A 16805-nucleotide genomic window follows, 5' to 3' on the forward strand; every position below is an offset into this window, starting at 1 on the left:
TATATTTTAGTTTAATAGAAGTATAATAGATAAAGTGACTATGTTTAAGTAGTTTTATTTAATAAGTATTTACTTATAGAGTAAAGTTAGAACTTTTAAAGGAATAGTAAATTTATTTTTACTTATTTTAATTAATTTATATTTATTTAAGTTATATAATAGTTTTATATATAATATTTAATAATATTAAAACTAAATAGCTTATAATTAATAATAGCTTTTACTTTTAATAGATTAATAATATTTACTTAAATTAATTAAATACCACTTAATATATTTATATAAAAAAATACTTTTAATAATAAATAATATTATAAATAATTATAAAGTTATTATAAAAGGTTTTATATAATTAACTTAATTAAATTAATCTTTAAAAGATATATTATATCTTATTTATTTTAAAACTTTAACTATTTAATTTTAACTTAATAGTAAAACTAAAAAATATATATAAATAGTCTACACTTATTTTAATAGTAGGTATATCCTTCGTTTTAACGGGTGTGAATCCTCGCTCTCATAGAATTAAAGTATAGATTGCAGTATGTTTACACATACCATTTTAAGTTTTAAAATGATTTAGTCATGCGTGGATCCTTGGGATCAATAAGACCTACACGAATAAACCTTTTCCGCAAATGTCAGCATAAGTGGCGGGGCAAATCACCCGTCGACCACACAACTAGACCTGTTATATGAGATATGGCCGCTCATAACGGCTCTGAGGCAGCCGGAAGGCTACCACCACAGATCTAAACCAAAGATACGAAGCGCGAGAGCTCCCTACGGCGACGCCAATAACCTTGGAAACGATGACGCACGACGTCTCAAAGCTAACTAGGTCCATATTTGAGTAGTTATCATCCCTCAGAGGCATCCTAGCGACCGCGCTCGGGGTTCGTTGGAGCATACGCACCCGCTCTGCTCCGCCAGGCTAAGCGCAAGGAAAATTATCGACCCACGCTAAAAAGGAAGATATTGGGTCTCAAGTCAAACTTGTAAGCCGCTTCCACGCCAGCGACTCTTTCAGCGGCTCTAGTTGAGTGGAGGTCTTTCACTCTTGTCTTTGACACTGACGGCATTGCAGTAGAAGAAATATCTGACGGGCGTAAATCAGCATCTCATGGATCCCAAAGCGCACCTTGATGAAAAAGACAGACATAAGAAGGAGAAGCTGGAATCTGAGCTCTAGAAGAAGGATACGAGGCGAGGGCGGAAAAGAGGGCGCGAAAGTATCCAGACAAGCCCCGCCCCCCGAGGCGCACGACCCAAAAGAGGTACCGTTCGGATATTCTTGATCTCCGTCCATTGTTCCCGCCATTTCGCTGACTCAAATATTTTTATGACTGTAGGGCATTCTATATGTCATCATCGTCAGTCCGCCATGATAACCAGATGCACTGAGCAGGATTCGGAGATAGCTTACCGGTAGCCGGTGGGCTCGCGACAACATTGAAAAGAGGGTTGGGTGAGATTTGGCTTTTTCATGAGAACAAAATGAGTGATCTAACAAGTTCCGGGCGCATTGGAATCTGTTCCGATCATGTCTAGACCTGGGGGCTGGAGTGCCCAAGCCCTGGCGGTCAGGAACTGACCGTAATACTGAGTGCACCGCAACAAGGCTGACAAAGTGCTTGAGCTGCTTACCAGGGTACCTAGGTACTGATGTCCTCCACCAAGTTAGCCTCCTTGCTGGTACTAAAATGTTCCACAGCCACGATTCTCAATAAATGGCAGTCGTGAGTGACTTGTGTTCTTTCAGTGAATCATCAGTGCCAGCCCAGGTATAAAAAGCCCGGTTCCCACCCTGCTGTAGAGCAACTTCGACCGCCGTATGAACATGCCGCACGCTGAGGCACATTTTCATTCAGGAGCCCCATCATAAGAATCATACTTTTTTTATTCTGTGGCGTTTTACAGTGAGCCCTACCCAGGTGTCGAAAAAGTCTACCCCAATCTCAGCATACCTAGGTATGATGACTGCACCGACACCAGTAGCGGGTCGTCCCAGCAGTGGACTGGGCCCGTGGATTTACGAGAGGGGGTGGTGCCTCTACGGAATCTTACAGGCAGGACATTTGACCAGCATAAAATCTACTTCTTTGGCTCTTACTAACGGCTTTCGCAGTGCATCGTATCTCTAGTGGCCACATCGTTGTCAGGTGGGATCCTGAGGCCAGCAGGCTCGATCAAACCTGCTCCATGCCCCGCGGCCGACAATCGAATATGGCTACTCACATTCCTTTTCGCCAACTCGCTTTGTCTCATTTGGTCCATCACTGGAACATTCAGGAAGTGTATTTTCAGGAAGCTAGAGTGGCATCCGACCCTTTTTCGCCTCTACATTTTCACGGATTGTGTACCGTGGCTCGCGGTGATTGTGACTTCCATCGTGAGAATCCTCCAATCCACCACCTAACATTCATCCACTGATTACATTCCTAGGGATATTTGTGCTTCGTAATCCTGGGCCCTGATGGTTGTTCGGCAAATAATGGGGCTTTAAAAGCGGTCTTGACCATGATATGTTTCGCAGTCGTGTGGTGTGTGCTTGAAATCTGTGCACTGGTCAAAATTTACTACATCGACTTCGGCCCAGTGAGACATGGCGACAATAAGTGTGCAACATGGTTGTGGGTCAGGTCGATTCAAGTAAGTATCACTCTTTCTTCACTGTTTACCAGTTACTGATGTCATTCTGAGTTAGACTTTCCTTGCCGGGGTATCTTTAGTGGTTGCAATTCTTTCCTACTTGCCGGGGATGGTCCCACTGCCAGACGACATGCGCATGGGAGTCAACCACATATCTGTGGCTTTTGGAGCCGGGATTTGTGGTTTTCTGTTCAGTTGGCATTTAATCATGACCATAGGGCGGAAAATCTTCGAGGGGTCCTACCGCAAGTATGTCTTCCTGATACTAGCGGAGTGCTTTTCGGCAATCGGTTCCGTCGTAATCGTTCTTGTAAGTTTTGCCAAATCTTAGTCAAAATTCGACCTACATCTAGTCTGTTGAAAGATGCTTCGCTAATACTGTTATAAAGACTTCTTGCTTCATACACCTCAGAGATGGTGCTCCTTGCAATCCACACCGCAGCCACTGGTGTTTTTTGCTTGCAGTCATGGACGGCTTCATTGGCATTGGGGCCATTCTACAGGTGTATAACTTTCTGGTCATATTTAATTCGCGCAACAAAACCTTTCGTCGGTTGAAGGAGGAACATAAAGACAATCAGGAAATGAAAAAACGTGAAAAGGCTCGCGAAGAGGCCATCAAGGCAGGTTTGAAAGCCTATGAGGCAGCTAGAGAGGCCTACCAGGGAGAAAGAGAAGACAAAAGGGGCGCCAGGAGCTGGCAAAACTCTTCCAATGGTACCCACACTGTTCAAAGACCAGGGCCAGCTCAACTTCCCAACCCACACATCGACCACGGCAGGGATAACATGGCGGCGAATAATGTGCAGTACGAATTTCAGTCGTATGCAGGACACAACCCTCCAGCATCCTATCAACGCCAGGACACGGTTAGAGGACGGGGCCAAAGGTCATCAGAGAGGAATGCGCAGCGAGAGCCCTCACCCACATATTCAAGCTCTAGTTCAACCATCGTACAAGAAGAAAATGACCTGGGACGTATACGGAATAGAAGCGAAACCACACACGTACAAGGAGGAAGGACCCTTTTCGACGTGTTGAGCCAACGTGTACGGACAATGGGAACGGATCACAACCAAATAAGGGCTGAAGGCAGAGCAAGAGCAAGGGACAACGAATGGTCGACCCCGCAATACGATAATGTCACAAGACCCGACCCAGCTATGATTCCGCAAATTCGCGTCCAATCTCCTCCACATGCACCTCTGCATGACGAATCTGAATCCGATACAGATTCTCATCCACCTACGGGCCGTAGGAGGACAAGAAGACACGCGCCATCACTAGCGCCGCCGGGGAGTTCTTACCAGGACCAGGTTCGTGTGGTCCACCGCGGGGGCCCGGTATCGCACGAGGCTCGGGGATCGCCTGTTTCTTACCGCGTTTCTACGCCCGGTTATGCCGAGACAGTGGTCGAGACACCGTCGAGAGCTAACTCGGGAGCAACACAGGTGAGTGACCATACTTTCCCAGATGGTCATAACAGAGAAACTTTACAAGGTCTTGTGCTGACAATCACAGCGACGCCGATCGGGGGAACACAGAGCCGTTGTCCGCCGGTGGCTCGCCTAGGTTGCTGAGAGTTGTTTAGGACACAGTGGATAGGAATTTTTTTATTCGTTGAATTTTGATATTCTCTTTCTTCATGACACAAAGAACGAATCAATGCTTTCGCGTGCATTTACGTATTTCCACTTCTGTGGCGGCAGTGTCCCGCCGGTGGATGGTATCTGATAACATAGATTCCGTGCCAGAGTTCGTCCGGGATAATCAGGAATTTTGTCCCCACCGCTACGGATGTGCTTTTCACCTTGGGTATCCCCACTTGAGGTGAATACCGGGACATCTGGAATATTTACAGCTAAAGGAAATCATTTCTCTGGCGAATGGCAAGTTTCCAATAAAAGAGCCGGCGGGTACTGAAAAGATTCATTTGTAAAGGTTTGCCCTTCCCAGTCGCCAGGCAACATTTTCTTTTTGCAATCGTAGCCTCAAGAACCAGTCTGAAACAACCACGTAACCAGTAGGTATGGTTCGGTGCTTACTGACATCGGCCTTTTTTTTTTTTTTTTGACGTGGGGCGTTATGACGTTTTATTACGATGAAGGCACCACATACGTCTTCGGATGCGTACGGATCAAGAACGAAACTACTTAAGTTTGATGAGTCGGGGCCGAGGAATCATGAAAATGTGATCCATAGCAATTGACTTTTCCTTACACCACCACACATTACATGACAGCGTACGTACCAACGGCCATTTCAGCCTTTTTAAAAATTTCGTTTTGTACGAAGGACTCGGGAATAGCAGGGCCAAGACTTATGCTATTAAACGGAGTCATTTACTCACGCAATTGTCTTCCCCGCTCAGTCCAAGTTACACAGCATGGTCCACAGCCAATGATATGACGGTAGGCCTCACGCATATGTCGAGCACACTGATATCTAGCTTCTGTATTGTTGATTTCTGCCGTTTGCAATGGCGCCTTCATACGCAGCAGACAGCACTTGAAACTCCGAAAAACACTGAAAACATCTCACAAATGGAGGGAATCCTTCCAATCAGACCTGTCAAGGTCGAATACCCACGTACAGCGTGCCGATTCTACGCCCACGGCAGTTGCACCAAGGGTACTCTCTGTCCTTACCTTCATGCTCAGTCGCAAACAGCTGCACCGATCTTGCCTTCTCTTAGTACAACGTCGAATCCCACCAGGCCTTGTATGTTCTTTGCCCGAGGCGCATGTAACAAGGGAGACAGATGCACATATTCGCACGAAGGCAACCTACCAGCAGCGCCTCCCACGGTCAAGAACCAATCGGAAGGAGGTGGTCAGCGCGATCACACTCCTGGCGACTCGAGACTGCAAGTCCCATGCTCCTTCTTCGCTAAGGGAAAATGCCTGAAAGGTGATGAGTGTGCCTTTTACCATCCTGGAGACGCCGAAGCCACCCCGACGGAAGCTGAGGTGAACGATGTAAGAATCCACTTCGAATTTCGCCTTCTCCACTTGCAGTGTCAGCAGGCGTTGCAAAAGCTAACCCATTGGCCCTCTAGAATACAAGGCTGAAAGAAGACTGGTCTCGTTCCTTTGGGGGTGGCCTCATCACCTTCAAGGATGGTGCGGCAGTATCAAAGGTGGCCATGCCAACGGACTTCTCTGCCGTCCGCCTCGATAATCTCCCACTGCACACTGACGCTCGATCAATTTCCCGGCTCCTGCTCGAAATTGGAATCATGGATGAACTAGCCAGTACTCGCATTTTCCGTTCGGCGGACCCGAAAGCCTCCCACTGCAGCGCCGAAGTCAAGGTGGAAGACCCTTCGTTTGCGCGACGTCTCTGTGCAAAGCTTGCGCGTGCCAAGGACTCCCCAATCGAGGCCGTAGCAATAGCTTCGCGTGCACCAGCATTAACGGGTCACCGCCGCATCGACTGCAGAAAGCTCATCTGCTCGTGGCACCGCCCGGTGAAGCTTGTATGGCTGAACTTCGGGAACCGAGATATTGCTACGAAAGTTCAGAGCAGATTTGCCTCTGGCAAGTACAAGATTCTAAACCACACAGTCGAAGCTGACAAGCCACACGGAAATGACGATTGGCGAAATACATTGGGTTGGACTGTAGCCTTGAAGACCGTTCCAGGCTCTGCGGGGCGGATCGATGTTGCGCAGGCCATTCCAGACCACTGGAAACCGCGCATCATCAACCTGGGAGAGGCAACGTACAAAACTGATTCAAATACCGCCAAAGCCTCTGTGAAGTCCCTCCTGACCGACATTGGCCAGCTCGCATGGTGGGAGGACACTAGTGGACCACAGTCAAAAAGAGAGAAGGCTGTTGCTCGCTATATAGAGGACGTCGATGCCCAGAAAGCCGCTACCCTCCTGAACAATACTCCACTTCCATTTGCCAAGAATCTCAAGCTGAGCGTCCAAGCTCTCACGAACGCCAAGTTTCGAGTTTTGACCCGGATCTATGCAGCATTGGAGAAACGCATCAACGCCCACGCACAGGCTTGGAAAGATGCCAAGCTTTGGTTCAATTGCTATGCCCCAGTCAATGGATACAGCGTTCTGAAGATAGAAGGAGAAAACAGGAAAGATGTTGCGGATGCAGCAGACACTCTAGAGAGGATCCTCGCTGGCGAGATTGCTGCAGTCGACGGCGCACCACTATGGAGTCCCTCCTTGAGGAACAATGAGGAAACCTACGAGAAGGTCAAGGCTATCCAGAATGACACAGGCACCGTCATCATACGAAACAGGCGGAAGCGTGTCATTACTCTGTATGGGCCGGCCGATCAATTCGAGCAAACAAGGGATCTACTGGCGACCGTGCTCAGAGAGAGCTCGGCTTCTACATTCACCATCACAGTCAACGCGAAACAGCTACACTGGGCACGAGCTGGTGGGCTCCGGAGTATATCACGCGCGATCGGGGGCATCCGTGCAACTTTCGATGATCCGTTCAACCCGAAAGCAATTCTAATCTCCGGATCGGATGAGCACCGCCGCCTAGCCCAAGAACTCGTCGACGCAGAGGGGCCAAGCGCCGTGGACAATGGTGATGAGGATGCCGATTGCTGCGTGTGCTGGACGCCTGCCGAGGACCCGGTCTCCACGAAATGCGGGCATGTGTATTGTGGTGACTGCTTCGAGAATTTATGCGAGTCGGCTTTCACCTCGAACGAGGCCCAGGCGTCCGTCATCTGCAAAGGCAACGCTGACCAGTGCGGGACCACTTTCTCTCTTGAAGAGCTGGAGAACAACCTGTCCATGGGGGCAATGGAGGACTTGCTCGAGTCATCCTTCAAGTCCTATGTCACGAAGAACCCACTCGAGTTCCGCTACTGCCCCGCGCCGAACTGCAGCACGATCTACCGCGTCGGTACCGATCGTATGCACACCTGCCCCAGGTGCGCACTGGTGACGTGTACCTCGTGCCACTCTCCGGGTGGTCATGCCGGCATGTCGTGCGCCGAATCCAGAGCTTGTGGAGCGGGGACATCTGAAGCGGACAAGCTGCTGATGAAGTCGTTGGGGATAAAGGAGTGCCCCAGGTGCAAGACCGCGATCGAGAAGACGTATGGTTGCAACCACATGACGTGTGGCGGCTGTCGAATCCATATCTGCTGGAAGTGTATGGAAACTTTCGCTGCGGCCCAGTCCTGTTATGATCATTTATCAAGGAAGCATGGTGGAGCTTTTGATGTCGATCCCGATTGGAACTAAAACACGGGGGTTGCAGCTTATCCAGCGGGAATTCACTGGACAATGTTCCAAGTTTGTTAAGCTGGGCCTCTCAGGATAATTCCACCCAGCCACTTGCAGTTAGGCACAGAGTGAAATTCGGGTTGGGGGAAGTAGGAGTGCTGTGCAACCTGCACTTCCCGACACCTCTAATTAAAGAGCCAGCATCCACCTACCCAGCTCTAACATCCACCTACCCAATGATTTTTATAGACCTACCCAGTACTAACTTTTTATATATAGGGCCTATATAAAACTATATACCTAACTAGGATTCTCTAAATTTTTAGTATTTTAAGTATAAGCCCCTTCTAGATCTCTTTTAGTACCCCTTTTAAAACTCTTTACCTTTACCTTTTAATACCCCTTTTAGCACCCCTTTTAGCGCTCCCTTTAACCTATATACTTTTAAGGATTAACTCCTTATTTAGGTACTAACTAAGTATTTAGATATTAATTAAATATTAAAAGGTTAAAAGGTTAAAGGGTTAGAAAATTAGAAGAGGTATTAAAAGATTAGAAAAAGTATAATCTTTACCTTTACCTTTTTATCTTCTAGCCTTTTAGTATTTAATTAGTATTTAAATACTTAGTTAGTACCTAAATAGGGAGTTAATTCCTAAAGGTATATAGGTTAGAAAGGGTATTAGAAGGGTGTTAAAAAGTAAAGGTAAAGGGGTGTTAAAAGGTGTGTTAAAAAGGGTATTAAAAGGGGTTTATACTTAAAATATTAAAGTTTAGAGAAGGAAATTATACTATAAAGTCTTTTAATATTAATTTAAAAAGTACTTATAAATATAAGGGAGTTACTAAGAAAAATAGATATTAGGTAGGTTTTTAGAAATTACTAGGTAGGTGGACGCTAGCTTCTAATTAAACTTTTACCCTTACTTTCTATTTTTACCTAGGTGTCCACAAGAGGTGCTGTTTATATTAGATAGAAGTATAGAATATAATTTCGCTTTTATTCTATATATATCTAAAGATATATATAGAACCTTTATATTATAATAATTATTTTAAGTTTAATACTTGAAAGGAATATAATATTAATAATATATATTATAATATTACAAGATTTATAATATTAATTTTATTAAAAATAATATTTAAATATAGAAAGTTATTTATTTTTAAATAACTTTTATAATTAAAGGTTTTTAAGCTTTATAAATAATTTAAATAAATAATTAATAAACCTTATTCTAAGTTATAAAATATTAAATTATTTAAAAGATTACTTTGAAAGTATAAATTAAGAATTTTAAATTTTAAAATAGCTAACTACTAGCAGTAGTAGTCACCGTTCCAGGTGTACCCGGAGGTCCAATCTCCTGAACCGCCAAGGATTTGCGCATATCCGCCTCTGTTCAGTCCATAAAGCGTAGTCTTGATCCAATTCCAATTGCCCGCGATATCGCTCTTGTACTTGTACCCCTTGCTGTACGGGCAGATGAAGGAGACGGCACTATTGTAATGGTACTAGACAAGTATTAGTTTAAAGCTGCGTTTTAAAACAATATGATTAATCTAGAACGCCGGTCTAGTATCTATATTATGTAATTAAAAATAGAGATTTATATAAAAAAAAAAAAGTATATAAATATAATATACTTTAATATACTAACCTTAATTTATATTATTTACTTACTATATAAAATTAAAATTTATATTTATTAATTATATATATCTTTATTAACTTTTAATTTTTAATCTTTTTATTATTACTTTTAATTTAATAGTTTATTACTTTTTTTTTATTACCTAAAGTACTTTAATAAGTTATTAAATATTATAATCTCCTTTTAAATCTCCTTTTATTATTAATAAGGTTCTTTATAATTAAATTAATTTATAATAGTTAATTAATAGTTTTATAAACCTTTATATAAAGCTTTTAATTATTAACTTTAATATTAATATTATTATTATTAATAAGGTTAGTAAGGTTATTTTTATAAATTATTACTTTAATTATTAGTAAGTTAGTAGTTATATAAGCTTTATTATTAACTATTAGTTTTATTAAATAGCTTCTTATTAATTTTTTATTATAAAAGTCTATTTAATTTAAAGATTAAAGGGTTTTATTATTTTACTTAAATACTAAATTAATATATTATATAAAAGTTATAATTATCTTTATTTTATTACCTATTCTATTATTTAAGTTAAAAGTTATTAAAGTTATTTTTTACCTATAATAGCTTTTTATAACTTATAAAGATTTTATCTTTACCTATAGTAAATATAATTATCTTATAAAGGTATTCCTTTATTATAGTAACCTTTATTAATAAATAAATTATAAAGAAAGGATTTACTATTATAAGGTTATAATTTAATTAATAAAATTTATATATATTCTTTTTTAAAAGGTAATTAACTTTTATAATTAATAATTTAATTAATATAGAGTAAGTTAAATTAAGTATTAATAAAGTAAATATAATTTATAAATAAATAATTATTTTATAGGATTTACCCTTTAAGTATATATATTATATAACTTTTATTATAATAAAAGCTTAAATATTATTTATAAGATTTAAAGTGGAAGTTTATTAAGTTATTTTTATTTATTAAACTTCTTTAAGATAGCTATCTTTTAATATATTTCTTTAAAATATAAAATATAAAACTATTTTTAATTATTTTATTAATAGCTTTAATTAAATAAAAATATTATTTATTTTATAATTTAAAAACCTTTAACTTATAATATATAACTTTTATAAAAGGTTATATATAAACTAAAATTAAAAATCTAATAAGTTTTATAAATAGCCTATTTAATAATAATCTTCTTTCCTTTATTAATATATTAAGTTTAAAAATAGTTAATAATTACTATTTAATTTAAAAACTTTTTTTAAAGGTATTATTAAGCTATATTATAAATCTTTTAATTAGTTAAGTATTTTATAAATTTAAAAAAGTTAAATAGAGTTTAATAAGTATAGAGAATATTCTTAAAATTAGGGATTTTTATAAGTATTATAGCTTTATTTTTTTTAGGTATATTAAATAAGGCTAGAGTTGAATTCTCTCCTTTATTAGCTTCCTCCTTTAGGATTACTTCCTTCTCTTCTTCCTTTATTATTAATAACTTCTTCTATTTTTTTCTTAATATATAGAGTAATATTTATATTTATATAAAAGATATATAGTTAATAATAAGCTTTAAAGAATTTATATTTAAAAGTATTAATTAAAATAATATTATAATTAATTATATAAATTATTAAATTATTAATTTAATAATAATAAAAGCTTATAAATTTATTTTAAAAGTTATTAAAAGTTTATTTTCTTTTACTATTAATAATATTTTAAAATAAAAGTAAATTCTTCCTTATATAGATTATATAAGTATTTTAAAAATATAATATCTTTTATTATTTATTATATAAATATAGTTTAATAAAAGGTATTATATAAAGTAATTCTTTTAAATTTATATAATTTATTTCATAATATATTAAAAGATATTTATAATATTATTCTTACTATTAGTTAAAAATAATATTAATATTTTTTCTTTTAAAAGGTTTAATAAGGCTTAAACTAAAATATAAATTCCTTATTTCTTTTATATTAATTTATTAGTTAATCTTTTATTATATTTAATTTTAAAATAATATTAAAATATTTTTATTAAAGTATTAGTTTAAGTTTTTAGTTTAATAAATAATAGGTTTTAAATAGTATAAATAAGAAACTTTTACTAGGCTTTTATTAATCTTATTTAGTTATATTAAACTTTACTAACTTTTAAAAATTATAATAAATATATATACCCTTTTAGATTATAAGTTTTTATTTATTTTTATTAATTTAATTATATAAGTTAATATTTACTATTTATAATTTACTTTAATAATAGTAATATTAAGTATTATAATAGTTAAAGGTTATTAATTATTTTAATTATATTTAAAATATACTTAAATTAACCTTAATTTTATAGTTATTATTAGAAATTTAATAAATTTTATAGTTAAATTTAAATTAGTTTTAAGCTTTAAATAGATATTATATTTATTATAGAAAAGTTTTAAAAGTTAAAAGGATTAAACAGTATTAATTAGTAATTATTTATAATTATAATATTTAAGTTTTAATTATAATAGTTTACTTATTATTATACTTTAAAATATATATAGTTTAAAATTAAAGTTATTACTTTAATATTAAAAAAACTTAATTTTAATTAATAAAAAGGTATTTTTAATAGTAAAATAATTAATTATAAGAAGAATTTAGTCTATATTATATATAATAAGTGGTTAGTAAAGGAGTATTATTAGGTGGGTAGAGGAGGAAAGGTAGGTCTATAGGTAGAAGGGGGTATAAAAGTATTTAGTGTAGGTAGTATATATAGTTGAGGGGTTGAATAAAGCTCTCTAATTGGCTGCAGTCTGGGGGGGGTGGTAGTGTATCTGTATACCCTCCGTTTTTTTTTTGTGTGAATCTCCGTTCTCGTGTAATTTTGATTTTGGCCTGGTGAGTGTACTTACTCCCCAAGCTTCACCTTGTCCCAAGTCAACGATGTCGGTGTCGGAAAGAAAGTTGAGGAGGAGCCTGTTGGCCTCATCGCTGTCGCCCGTGTTGACCCCGCCGCCACAGCCCTGACGGCGCTTGGCAATTTTGGAGCGCGCCTCCAAGGCGATATCTGAGATATCCGTGGCGGAACGCTCCACCTCGGCTGCCGGGATGAACTCGGTGGTGGTGTTTCCCGATTCGTCAACGAAAGTATGGTATAGGCCATTCGCCTGGCGCTCACCAGTGGCGGGAAAGGAGACTGCGGTGGCCGCAGAAACCGTGGCGAGGAGAGCGAGGATCGCGTTGAGCTGCATTCTGGGTAGCTAAGGAGCAGGGTAGAGTTGCGGGTCTGAGAATGATGGTTGATAGGGAGGCTGATGATGTTCCTGATGGATGAAAGAACACAGTCAGTTGGACTTGATAAGAAATCAGCTCGCTTTATATATTGGCCGTTTCAGCGATCACTGAATGAAGCTCGGAACTTGAATCCGAGGTGAGGGTCCTCACAATCCATCATGGTACTTGGCAAGATAGCCCGAGGGTTGCAAAGGACTATACGATTATGAGTTCGAGTTGCTGATGAAGCGTAAGCTGACCGTTTGTCAGTTTCTGGGCGTCTATATGGCGGGGTAGTGTATTCTCTCTGCACCATTATTGGCACCGGGTCCTTGTTCTTTTCTTTTTCTACGCTGGGTCTTGAGCTTTTCCCACATCGGAAAGCACCCCCCAAAATTTATTTTATAGTTGATTAGAAACGAAACCCTTATGTGGTGGGCTGATTTCATTCTCCAATAGAAATTGCTGGTTTAAGACTGTCTGTTGTATAAACTTCGTTCTGAGCTGTTAGGATCCAATAGCGTGGGTACTCAGATGGTGACAACCAGCTGCCAAGTCCACAAGATTCGCAAGCTTCCTGACAGTGACGGTTGAGATAAGATATGAAAGATAGATAAAACGTTTGGACGAGGAGACGTGGCATTCGCATGCCCCGCGTAAAAGATTAAAGCAGAGAGAGATGAGGTCAAAGAAGACCAGCTCGAGTGTCATGCATGTGCTTTGAAGTGGAATAAAGCTGATTGTACGGAGTCTAACATTTGGCTCTTGTCACAAAAAGGGTTGTGATCCTTACTGTGATAGGCAAATGCCTCGGCAACATGAGCTTACATTTAATGCGAGCGTCGTAAAAATAAGATCTGTAAAAGTCTCTCTCCACTTCTCCTTACATTCAATAGCCTCGGACCAATAGGGTGCATCCCTGGTCCATGTGCTATACAGGTTGGCAGTAGTTGCTCTGACCTCGATTTCTATTTTACTATCGTGGGCGCCTGACATACCACGAACTACTTGGCATGGACGGCCAAAGGCACTAAGTGCGTCACCGGATTTCCAAACCCATTCCGACCTTCCAACCTTGGAAATCACCGTCAGGACAGAAGTGGATCACCCGTCTAGAGGTGGCCACCGTCAGCCAGACTACAAATGCGGTGAGCCCACGAACACAAGGGTCTCTCTGGAGTTACAGTCGTCCCCAGATTTCAGATTGTTTATGACTCCCCAACAACTCCGCCACGATCCTTTCCATATCTCGTTGCCTTTCTAAACAAGATGAACAGTCAATGTCATTACACAAGAAGGACCACATGCCGAAGTTTTCAATAAAGACTATCAAGAATTATATATCTTCCCTATACATAGAGTCATGAAAGGATTTATGTATCACTTATAAAAGAAAAATAAAAATCTTTGTAAGCTTGGTAACCCATTTCAAGACAGCTTTAACTTTAATTTTACTCTGAAGATATTGATTAATGAAGTTCTTTTTTCAATAAGACTGCCCCGTGGAGAAGGCTCTGTTGGTCTAACAGAAAGGTCATTGTCAGACGTCCGCCAAGGTTGAATTTCAAGAATACGGCTCACCTCTACAACCACGTCATAACACATGGCCCATTTTGTATACTCTGGTGACATCCTAGGAGCGTTCTCATCCATTTCAACAGATTTCCAGTCTGTTGGCTTCCCGGTGAGACCCGTCGTCGCGAGTCTCTGATCCCTGGCTTCTTGTTCCGGCCCGTCGGGGAGGGTGAACATGCTGATGTTCTTATGGCCGACGTCAAACATCTTCTCGGCGCGCGGCTTTCGTAGGGACTCCCACTTCTGTAGAATGGAAGGCAGGTCCTCCCTTTGCATGGCCCATCGCAGAGCTGTGCTGATGGCCAGGCCATCTTCAATACCCTGGCTCACTCCTTGGGCAGTATGTGGCAACATGGCATGGGCAGCATCACCAATAAGAACGCAGCGTCCGCTAAATCCAAGCCAGGTTTTCATCTTCGGTGCGGTGGCGACATGCCACTTGTCGATTGGGCGGCCGCCACGCACCACGCACTCAATGTAGGCACGCAGCGGCGCACCGAAACCCTTGAATGCAACGCGGAGCTCGGCAGGGTCCCCATCAGAGTTCCAGGTTGCGCCGAGATCTTCATCCGTGGAGGGATCGCCGTATTCCATGTTGCAAAGGAGTAAACGCATTTTGCCGTGAGCGGTTGGCCGGCCGACGCAGTAACGCCCAGGGCCGAACATGAGGTGGTGTGAAAGGACGCCAAGCGGGGCGGCGACTGGGTCTTGCTGGACGATGTCGATGTCGACCTCCGTCTGAAAGATGCATTCAGGTGTCGTCACCGGTCTCATGTCTTGTCCAGGGAACATCAGCTCGCGGACTCTTGACTTGATTCCATCGGCACCGATGACCAGATCGGCCAGGTATTCATCGCCATCCGCAACTTTCACCAAAATGCAGCCACTCTCGTGCTCGTCGAGAAGGATGACAGGCTTTCCAAACATATACTTCGCTCCTGCGTCAACAGCAGCTTCGAAAGTGACCCGCTGCAACGACGGTCTATCCGTGAGCTTCCGAGTCGTTCCGTCTGGAATTGCTGTTGTTTCTGTGAATGGCTTGTCATCTTTCCATCTCCACAAGCAATGATTTGTCGAATCCACCGATACTCGGTCCAATGACTCCGAAATGCCGATCAGGCTCAGGCATTGAACTGCAGAAGGCTGTACGATGATATTACCTCCCCGTGTCTGAAGTTGAGGATGCCGTTCGAGGACGGTGACGATATGACCATCCGATGCCAACGCTGCCGCTGCTGTGTTTCCGGATGGTCCAGCACCAATGATGAGTACACTGAGTGAAAGATTTGAGGACATTTTGGCCCGTTATTCTGTTGAGAAAACGAAATGTTCCTTGGAGATGACAATGAAAGTTGGTTTGCAGATTCAAATACCACTTTTTAATAGACACGGCCTTACAATTTACCCAAATCCCCTAAAAGTCTAAAATAAACTAAAAGATTATGTCAGATACACGATGTAGCCCGCAATCAAAGCTCATTAGGCGCTGTGGGCTGGAAGGAGCGATAAGCTAACGGGTGTTACATGGGAGGCTTTCTCTAGCCACTTTGGGCGGGGGGGAGGCTCCCCCACGACATACGAGTTATCAATCCACACTCCTTTGCCGGCGGGTGACACACCTAATTCTCGCTTTCAGCGCCTAAAATAGCTACTCTCAGAATGGCGCGAAAGACACTATCCCGGTATGCGAGCATTTGCAGGTCATTTTGGGCGTGATCACGGTCGTTATTAGCGTGGTGTGGTACCTAGTCCTCTTTCAAAACACACATATTCTCATGGGTCAAGTTTGTGCTTGGTCATCGCTTATTTGCGGCCAGAGTTAGCCCACTCAGTTTACCCAGCAGTACTTTTTCTTCCTTAACGAGCAGAATTCAACTGGCTCTTGCTACCACTCTAGCAACAATCGTCTTTTGGTGCTGGCTGTAATTAAGCGCTGGCTAATAATTCTAAACGTATTTCAAAACAAGTTTAACTTCAACTTCGCTCCAAAGATAGACAAGTTGAGGAAACACGCTTCGAGCTCTTATGACCAGTGCCTACCAGGGCTTGCGGTTATGACCTCTCAGATGAGCCTCTCTCTTGTTCAGCTTTTTTATTCCACCAACGAGCTACATCTCACAGTTCCACCCAGACCTCGGGATGCATCCATCAGTACAACCCAGAGCTTTCCAGGGTACTGTCTCGTATCACGGATGTGACCTCTACATTTGTCGAGAGCCGATGTATATGAGCCACCCTGGAGCAGCGACTAGCTTGTGGCCTCCTTTCTTTTTTAAGCTTTGATGTAATATAAAAGCAGCCCTTTTGGCGCGTCTTCACGATCCAAGAATATTTCAACCATTCTAAGTCCTTAAGATGCCTATATTACTTGAGTTTCAATTATTCTTTTACAATACATATTACAAACTAAGTAATAAAATTATTAGTAGAATATATATAAAAA

At 40.7% G+C, this 16805-nt stretch overlaps 2 protein-coding genes across 2 annotated transcripts; one reads left to right on the forward strand and one right to left on the reverse strand.

Moving 5' to 3' along the window:
* Nucleotides 1-5893: 5893 nt before the first annotated feature.
* On the forward strand, nt 5894-7586 carry KVR01_007626 (uncharacterized protein; the record flags this gene model as incomplete). Its single annotated transcript, XM_044786919.1, is given in 2 exon segments — nt 5894-7553; nt 7573-7586. 2 exon segments carry the CDS (start codon nt 5894-5896, stop codon nt 7584-7586), a joined length of 1674 nt encoding a protein of 557 aa, XP_044643879.1.
* Nucleotides 7587-14215: 6629 nt separating this feature from the next.
* KVR01_007373 (uncharacterized protein) lies at nt 14216-15658 on the reverse strand (the record flags this gene model as incomplete). Its single annotated transcript, XM_044787572.1, has 1 exon — nt 14216-15658. The coding sequence occupies one exon, from the start codon at nt 15656-15658 to the stop codon at nt 14216-14218; it is 1443 nt and encodes a 480-aa protein (XP_044643626.1).
* Nucleotides 15659-16805: the final 1147 nt, after the last annotated feature.

This window comes from Diaporthe batatas (genome assembly GCF_019321695.1).
Source record: "Diaporthe batatas strain CRI 302-4 chromosome Unknown Contig00008, whole genome shotgun sequence".
Classification (NCBI taxonomy): Eukaryota; Fungi; Ascomycota; class Sordariomycetes; order Diaporthales; family Diaporthaceae; genus Diaporthe; species Diaporthe batatas.